The sequence below is a fragment of the Portunus trituberculatus genome, chromosome 21, assembly GCF_017591435.1.
Source record: "Portunus trituberculatus isolate SZX2019 chromosome 21, ASM1759143v1, whole genome shotgun sequence".
In the NCBI taxonomy this organism is placed as follows: domain Eukaryota; kingdom Metazoa; phylum Arthropoda; class Malacostraca; order Decapoda; family Portunidae; genus Portunus; species Portunus trituberculatus.
The window spans coordinates 5,343,812-5,353,596 of record NC_059275.1 but is presented as its reverse complement, the minus strand read 5'-3'; the positions used below and the strand labels follow the sequence as shown (position 1 = coordinate 5,353,596).

At 37.7% G+C, this 9,785-nt stretch overlaps 1 protein-coding gene across 4 annotated transcripts in view; it reads right to left on the bottom strand.

Annotated features, from left to right (window-relative positions):
- The window catches only part of LOC123507154 (trafficking protein particle complex subunit 4-like), a 31,257-nt gene continuing 21,472 nt past the window's right edge, over positions 1-9,785 (bottom strand). For 2 of the 4 annotated variants that reach the window (XM_045259801.1, XM_045259802.1), the window contains 4 exons: positions 4,544-4,726; positions 4,115-4,272; positions 3,649-3,769; positions 1-3,333 (listed from right to left, as the gene is read on the bottom strand). In XM_045259801.1, coding sequence (XP_045115736.1) covers positions 3,134-3,333; positions 3,649-3,769; positions 4,115-4,272; positions 4,544-4,718 — 654 coding nt within the window. In that variant the 5' untranslated portion in view covers positions 4,719-4,726 and the 3' untranslated portion in view covers positions 1-3,133. The remainder of the gene's footprint in view (positions 3,334-3,648; positions 3,770-4,114; positions 4,273-4,543; positions 4,727-9,785) is intronic. The other 2 variants (XR_006675606.1, XR_006675605.1) reach the window with 2 other exon arrangements.

Sequence of the window (9,785 nt, the reverse complement as noted above, 5' to 3'; positions counted from 1 at the left end):
TTATTACTTTTCCAATAATTTTTTTTCTTATTTAATTTATACAAAATATGACAATGCAGACACATCCCACACATTGCAATGGATGTGATGGTAAATAACCTTCAATGACCAAGTATCCTATTAGGAATGATATAGATCAAAGCATCTGTGATTCTTATCCTCAAGATACCCTCTACTCACCCATGGGGCTCATTCAATCATAACTTGTAACTGGAGTCTAAGCCACTAATATATCCTTGTGGCTGATTGTTCTGCTACTTTGTTAGCTTATCTCACTTTTAAGATAGAGACTGGGCTTGCCATAGTGCAAGTTTACTCTTCCCTCCTCTTCATCGTTTTGAGCAAGAATTTATTACTAGATTTGTTTTTTTTAACACCTAGAGGATGGGTAAGTAGTGATCTCTGCTACACTTAAAAATATTTTGATATGCATTCTATTTCTCTCAATAAGCTAAGTTACTCCAGCTGTATCTTGGTAACCAAGGCATCCTGACTTTGTGTTACAGAGTTCAAATGAGACAGGAAGAGTGAGTGGTGGTTACAATGTATATACATTTTCATTCACTACTCTTCTCTGAAGTAGTTAATGTTGTGGAAAATTAAGTTTATCCAGTACTGCATGGCAGAGATATTCAGCCTATCCATCCTATAGGGGTTAAGGGATTCCCTTAATATTATCATAATGCTGTACATAATATAAAGTTTGCCTGATTATGATTCCATTACTGGCAGAAAGGAAGAGTGGTAATTAGCTTTTTATCCTGAGTTGCTCGCATGAGGCATGCTTCTTGTCATGATGCCAAACCATTGTCATGCACTTACAGCTCTAGCTGCATCATCTTGAGAATTTTAGAATGGAAATAGTGAAAATAGCAGCATTAAATTAACATTTTCAACTTGCATGATACTTTACCTTTGTTTATTAAGACCTTGGATTTTGTCAAGCATTCAACCATAAACATTCTTCTGTCCAACAATAAAGAAATGTTGGATTGGAGAGGCAAGTGATTATGCTAAACAGAAGATTGGGCTCAGTCAATCAGCAACAAGGTTAAAATAGTAGCTCAGGCTCTAGCTGTCCAACATTTTGCTCTTAAGGTCTGTCAAAAAGAAACTGACCTAACAGTGATTTAAGTGACTTTAAATATCTTAGTTTTAACTATGATTATTCTCTCAGTGTGCACCCTGGGTGGCTCTACATCACTTTAATAAGTTTTTTCATTGCTGGAAACATTTTTATTAAATTCAGTCCTGTATTGGCTATCAGGAGAACAGTAACATTCAGTCTGAGGTCTCCTCAGCCCTCAAACTGAAATATTTTCAGTACCATCTGCTTATGGAACAGCTCAATATAACAGGGACCCTTGTCAAGAGAGTAGGAGATGCAGTGAACCAATCTTGGATCAGATGTAAAGGTGCAATTGGCAGCTGCATCATAATGTTCTGGCCCATTCTTTGCACCTGATCCAGGATTTCTAGGCCTAGTACTAAACCTGCCAAGGTCCCTACCCTTCAGACATGGCTTCTTAAGTTATTCTGCAAGGTGGAGGCCACATTGAAAAGGTCCCAATTTGAGATCCGAGAAACATCTGCAGAACATAACATCTGGTGGCCATTATGTAAAATGTATCAAAAGCATTTTCAACAAACAACTTAAGTGTATGAGTCCAAAAACCCCTTCAAGAACATTAGCTAGAACTTACAAAATGTACACCAAGATGTGGCACTTTTTGAATAGGCCATCAATTACTTTTGAGTGAAATGATGTTTGCCTAATTTTACATAATTTACTGTATACCCTTGATAATCAATATTGTTTTGCAAAGTACTGAGAAGTAATCTTACCAACATAATTATAACCACTTTTTTTTCCTTGCCAAGTACAGTATATACCCCTCACCTACTTCAGCCCTGCATGAAGGGTAAACCTTAATGCTTCACCATTGAATTAAAATAGATCCCTCCTTTCACTTCTTAATAAGGAAGATAATATTCAAGGCTACCATTTCCTAGTATTGAATAAGAGTATAAGGAGCAAATTAAAACTCATTTGCTTCTGTACCTGTGGATGGTTTGGCAAGCTTGTCAAGGGATGCCCTGGCTTTAGAGCTGTTAAAATGTGTGGAAATTTCTGTATCCACATAATGATTCTTCTCTCTTTTATCTTGTTTCTTTATTCTGGTATTGAGTGCCATAACTTGTCATTCTGGTTGTTTTCTTTCATTAATCTTAGTCTAATTCTGACATCCTGTAAGAACATGAAGCTTCATTAATCAACAATACATATAATATAGTACATACATATATACAGCTCTGTTGTACTTTTTTTTTTATCCTTTCACCCTCAAGGAGAAGTTTATCATTAGTACAGTAATGTGACTCATTCAAGCAAGATTAAAACTGAACTCTGTTAAGTAACATTGTTGAATTTGAAATTGGTTCACTAAATAAATGTTTATCCACTGTACAAAGTTTGCCATTGTAATTTCACCACTTACACATGTTCTTAGGAGGCAAAATGATCAGACCAGGCTTGGTGTAATGCAATGTATACAGAACACAGAATTCATATGCTAGTCATTTTAAATCTGACATAATATCACAGGATGGAAACAATGCAGCGAGTCCTGCATAACAACCCTGAAGTACTACTCTTGTTGGCACAGGAACTTCATGAGTTCCCTCTAACAGTAAAGCAAACCAATCTTGTGCACTTATATGGGAAGCAGGTGGCTTTCAGTAAGGCATTAAACTTGCTGCATGACTTGATAAGACCAGAAAAGTGACACCATCACAATCCTACCACATTACCATCTCAAAGCTGTATGCTCCACTTCTGCTGTAAGATCTTAGCTGTCTAGCACAGAATGATACTCCTTACTCACTTGATTTTTATGCTTACGTATACCGTATTTCCCTCTGAAATTCCTGAAAATTTATCTACAGGTGTGCACTGATTGACAAAGAACCTTTTGATCAATCAGTAAAGTACAGTAACAATGAACTTGAAAACCTTATGACAGCTAAATGGATCATACATCTTACCAATTTCCCCAAATTAAACAGTAATCACAAGCAGCAGGTGGAGGAGTCAATACATGACAACACTACCAAAGATGTCAACAGTACCAGATCACACGTTGCTGAAGCCTTGGCGCTCGGCTTGCTCCAAGGCAGTCTTGAGGTGTTCATCAAACAACTCACATCTGATGGGCATCTCAAGGGAGTAGAAAGGATTTTTCAAAGCAAAGTCAGCATACAGCTCATACACTCGGTGAAGCAGTGCATCAACACCACTTTGTTTGGGATCTGAGATCACCATAAATTTTACACCTGAAAAAATTAAAGCACTTAGAAAATACATACCTACTACTTACAATAACAGGATGAAATAAGACTGAAACATGTGAAATGAGTATGTGCAACCACCTGCATTAATTACCTTGTATTACAGTTTCTTGCATTGCTCTTGCCCACTCCACTTTCTCACTCCAAATACATATGAAGCCTAAAGCCATAGATGTAGTAAAAGCACAAAAAAATACGAAAAGAACAGATATAGAGACAGGTAGTGACATACAGACAGCATCCAAACACAGAAATATGAGATGCATTAAATACAAAAAGGGGAAACCAAACAGTGATCACCTGTGAGAGTCTGGAAGCAGTTCATCCTAAAGTTGTCTGCCTCAAGCACCTCAATGCCAGAACTCCTTGGCTCTGGACTCAACTGGCAAGCCAAGGCATACAGTGGGTAGAACATGGATGCCTGCCATAGGGTACAAAGTTACATTACAATCTTGATACTTTTTTTATATAAAGTAGTAATGAGGAATGATAATTAGTTTGAAGGAACAGGAAGTAGTCCCAAAACTACCAAAAGCATACTGTAGTGCATATGTATATTGAGCTGATCTTCTGATGTGAAAATAGAAGAATAATGATTAATAAAAAAGGTAAGAGCGATATTTCCTACATAAAAGTCAAAGTTAAAAAATTTGCTATGAATGAAAGCAGGTAATCAAACAACAAAATTATCATAATACATACAACATGATATAATATGAACCTGAATGTTCTCCAACATTTGGATGTGAACAAGTTAGCTCCACACCTGGAAAATCTTTTCATTGGTGGTGAGTCTGGGTCGGGCAAACTTGAGGTTGATGGGATAGTTGGCCTCATCCTGCAGCACCTGCAGAGCATCACGGCCATCATCCAGCTGCTGGCCTGTCACCTTCAATCCATTGACAGCCACCAGCATGTGACCAACTATAGAGAGAAGAGATGAACAACACTGGGTTTCAGGTAGAATCACCTTAGACGACTACAAAAAGCTGCTGACATGTGAAACAGGTAGTATTTATGACAAACTAAAAAAGGGAAAATAGATGACATTGCCTTTCAAATAATGGTGCAGACATCACAGACTGGTATATGAGACACTTGGATTGAACAAGAAAATGATACACAAGTAATGATAAGGAATTTCTACTTTAAAACTAAAGATATGCCTGCCTGTCTTTGACAGCTGCACCGTTACCTTTGATGCCATCCCGCTGGCCAAAGGAGACGACAATATTCCTGTTCTGCACGTCAAGTTTGAGCTCTAAGGGGAAGCTGAAGGTCTTCTCATTCTCAATAGTGGGCAAGTTGTGGTCGTGTTGGTAGATCAGTCCGCCTGACTTACTAAGGATGTACAGGCTGAAGATGGTCATGGTGGTTGCTGTGGATGATACAATGGCAAAAAATGAACACTAGATAATTTATATATGCTTATATTCTACATCATACACTTTAAACATTTGCACAAAGCTTTCTTCTTCTCACCCCTATTCTGTCCAACTCTCTAATGTAATTGTTAACCAATACTCTCAATCATTCATACCTTTCTCAAATATACTCTGGAATTACCTGTCTGCTTCTATATTTCCAAGTGATGTTCCTCTTCATATGCTGAGCATTTTTCAATAATGCATACCTTTTTGTCATAATAAACGGCTCGCTTATCATGATGTCATTGCTTGAATTAACAATGCAGGATTTTTGGGTGTGACAAAAAAAAAAAAAAAAACTACTTTGCAGGAGTAAATTATTAGAATTGTCAAAAACACAGTAAATGCATGACTAGAATAATTTAAAACACACCCTCTGATCATATCCATAAAGCACATACTGCAATCATAACAGAAACAATGTATCACGCCATGTTGGAAACTAAATCACTGCTGTCGGAAAAAAATTACTACTGTGCTTCACATATTTGAACCTAACCTTTACTACCTTTACATAATTCACTATCGGTAAATATGGAGAAAGGTGTCAGTCTGATATTAAGTAATAAGGATTTTTTTTTTTTATGTCCTGGACTATAGTGCCTGTAAGTAACTTGAAGAGTATTGGAAGTGCTGTCAAGCTTCCGCTGCCTGTAAGTAACTTTCAGAGTATTGGAAGTGCTGTCAAGTTTCCACCCATTTTATTTATATTGGTACCCATATTAGGGGTTACATCACCACCTAAGTGCATCTTTAGTGTAACCACCTAGAACCTGGGTGTCATGGTGACATGAAGGTAACTTTAAACCACTTGACAAATGGCAAAGAATACAAGACAATACATGGCGGGATTCAAATTTACACGTAGACATCTGCCCGATGTCATGCTCACCACCTTATCAACTACGCCGCCACCTCCCAAGGAATGCATCAATGGCTGTTTTTTTATTCATAGAACATGAAATGGGCACTCTTAACCATCAGAGAAAAAATCCCGGTCAATTTGCATTTTCACGTAACCACAGAATCTCTGATGTGACTCATATTTTACTGATGAGAAATGTAGTAAATTGATTGACAATACATATATACACTAAGTCCTCCTTATATGGTACTTCGTTATCCAGTAAATTCACAGTTACGGTGTTTGGTAATTACTACCCTTGATTCTATTTACGGTAAGAAAAATTCACAGATATGGTATCCGCCCATGTTTTGTTTACACCGTACCGTAGCACCACCACAACAAACAGTCTCTTCCCACGTTTCCCACTGAACACAAGTGAAATCCTTACGGTGTGTTTTTTGTGGATATTATTATCACGACGCACAGTGACGCACCAATAATGGCCCCAAAACATTCTGCAGACACTGCTGGAGTTGAAAAGACAAAGCGAAAGAGGAGTAGCCTGACATTGGAGGTAAAATTAGATATATTGAACAGGAAACAGCAGGGAGAAGGTATGTCTACCATAAGTCAAAACTTGGGTCTAGCCCAGCCAACAGTCTGGATGGTGTTAAAGAATCGTGAGGCTATAAAAAAAGCTGGGGAGAATGTAATGGATCTGCAGAGCAGAGCCTCGTCTGCCCATTCACCAGAAGATGAGTAAGGGCTGGAATCCCTACTGTTCCTTAGCCTCGAAAAGGAACATCATGTGATAGAACACATGGCGAGTGAAAGGTAAATAAAAACATTTTGTCTATTTCTTTTGTGCAGTATTTTACATTATTTTATATGACTATTTTCATGTATTTTCATGTCTGTAGGGGTGACTTTCAACATGCTGGAACACATTCCCTATTATTACACGTTATAATGGGTTCGGTATACGGTAATTTCAATTTGCGGTAAGGTTTTCAGGAACGCATATGTGCCGTATAACAAGGACTGACTGTATATTATATATATATATATATATATATAGGCAACCCCTGCTTAACGAAGGGGTTACGTGCCTAAAAACCCTTCATTAAGCGAAGCTTTGTTAAGCGAACCGATTGAGAGTAAACAAAGCGAGAGTGCATCATAGTACAGTGAAAGGTTTAATGAAAGTAAAAATTATGAAAAACATTTAGGCAGTTTAATTTAAGTCATTATAATGTACACTAATGTATGTATGTACGTAACTTTATAATGTTGATGATCTTATATTTATGAAGGGAGGGAGAGTGAAACGGGAAAGACACTAACCGGCAACCTGTGGAATGTAAACAAAGGGCGCATCATTGTATCACATACAAAACTTATGTACCACATTTCCACAAGGCTTTCCATTTTATCCATTGCAGAGTCACGAGTTCAGGTGGTTCTTTTAGCTTGCAAGGAAGATACAGTCTCACCACCCTTCTTCATAGTCTGCTGACTTGAAAATAGTAGAGACAGTAGATGGAGTCAAGATGGTGGTGAGCAATACTATTAGTTTTCTCGCCTCTCTCGTGTCTGTGAATGATATCCAGCTTCACTTCGAGATTAAGAGACTTCCTGGTCTTCTTAACAACGCTAGGCAACATTGCAGGGCGTTTTGGTGGTAAGTTGAGCAAGGGAAGACAAGCTGCTGATGACGTTGTTATTGTTTTGAACAGGAGGAGTGAGTGGTGCGCGTGTTGTCCACGAGAGGCTTGCGTGATACGGCGGTGCTTTTAAACTTGGAAAAATATTACCTGGATAAAACTTCATTAAAGCGACTTTGGTGTTCGTTAAACGAACAGATGGTAGTAAAATCAAACCTTCGTTGTAGCGAAATTTCGTTGTGTGAACCTTCGTTAAGCAGGGGTTGCCTGTATAATATATATATATATATATATATATATATATATATATATATATATATATATATATATATATATATATATATATATATATATATATATATATATATAGTGGATAAGGTGGTGAGCATGGCATAGGTTCGTATCCCACTACGTACGGCCTTGAAACTTTGCCATTTGTCGAGTGGTTTAGAGTTACCTACATGTCACCATGATACCCAAGTTCTAGGTGGTCACACCAAAGATGCACTTGGGTGGTGATATGGGCCCCTAATATGGATACCACTATAAATAAAACTGCCTGCGCCACTAATGGGTGGAAGCCTAACAGCACTTCAAATACTCTTCAAATTACCTTTCATGGCTGGAAGTTGGTCCACTCATTGTTATGTTTCTTGGATCCCGGTGCAGTGTGGTTCCCACCAAAAGCAGCGTGAATGTGCGTGACATCAAGTTGAGTTAACCCATGTTACATTGAATAAATCGTGTTATTTAATTGTATCTCCTTAAATATCAAATCATGTTAAATCAAAATCAGGTTATTCAAACTCATGGTAATTCTGAGTTGACTGCAAAGACCCTCAAAGGCAATAAAATGCATTTTAGTCAAATTTATCTATGACTGCCCAGTCTAATACTCAGTAAAAGGATGAACAGTATGGCTTCAGGCCTGGTAGATCAACCAAGGACCAGCTAGTTCTAACCTACCACCATGCTACTTCCTGGCTGGATCAAGGTTTCAATGTTGACTTAATTCTTTATGATTTTTCAAAAGCTTTTGACACAGTGTGCCATTCTATTCTTTAGACAAATTATTCAGTCTTGATATTAAAGGTAAATTGCTTTACTGGATCAAGAGTTTCTATGTAGTTTATAGAAGTATGTTCATGGTGGTTAATAATCAACACAGGCATTCAAGGGAGGTTCTTGGTGGAAGCCCTCCCCCCCAGCCCCATTTTAGTCCCTCTTCTCTTTCTTATTCATGTTAACTATATCAATCACAATAACACTTTTGCTGTTGAAATATTTGCTGATAATCATAAGCTTTATGTTGGCATCAGTGCCACCTGTGGTCCTAGTCTACTGAGAGAAATGGCATCATGTCAAGGCAATATCAACACTTTACATCAAGTAGGTACCTCCTTGTGACTTCAAATGAGTTTCTCCAAGTGTGCTTTATGAAGATTTCAAAGAAAGCCAGTGGAATGGTCATTACTGAGTGTCTTAGGTCATTACATCCTTGATGATAAGGTAACATCAACAAAAGAAGCTGCCACGGATTTGAGCATCATGGCTGACATTTCTTTGGAGTTACACATAAAGTGAGCAGGGTGGCAGAGAATATCTTGAAAGTCCACAGTTAATCACAATTCTTCATTCATGTTATGTTACCTCTCTTCACCACTTACTATTAAGAACATTCATCACTCTGGAACACAAGATATTTTGGTGACTTAAGAATGATAGGAGTGCAGAGAAGATGGACTAAAACATTCTATGATATGGAACAACGTAGTTACCAAGAACACTTAAAATCTTAATTTGTACTCCATCCAAGGCAGACTTCATCATGACATGATTAAATATTGGCAGATTTTTCATGGAGATTCCTAGATAAAATTTGACCTATCTCATTACTAAGCTATTAACAACACGAGAGGGCATCAGTACAAAATTTCTGTGATCACTCAGTTAGATATTAAAAGATCATTTAGCATAAAACTCATTAATAATTAGAATTCCTTACCACAGAATGTAGTCTCTTCTTAGAACGTCAATGTTTTTAAGCCATCTCTAACCTATCATCTTTATTTTATCTATTTATTTTCTTTTTTATGTTATGGCATATAGTGCCTGTAGGTATACTTGAAGAATATGGGAAGCACTGTTCAGCTTCCACCCATTAGTGGAGCATGCAATTTTACTTATGGTGATATCCATATTAGAACCCATATCACCACCCAAGTGCATCTTTGGTGTAAGGCAATAACACCTCCCCCTAGAACCTGGGTATCATGGTGACATGTAGGTAACTTTAAACCACTTGACAAATGACATCATTTCAAGGCGGTACGTGGTGGGATTCGAACCTACGCATGGACATCTGCCTGATCCCACGCTCACCACTTTATCCACTATGCCACTCTTTTCCACTACTGCTAACTGTTGAGTTAATCGAATTGCAACTCAATCAACATCTTTCTTTGCCTATTTGTGTATTTTCTGACACATATGTTGCAC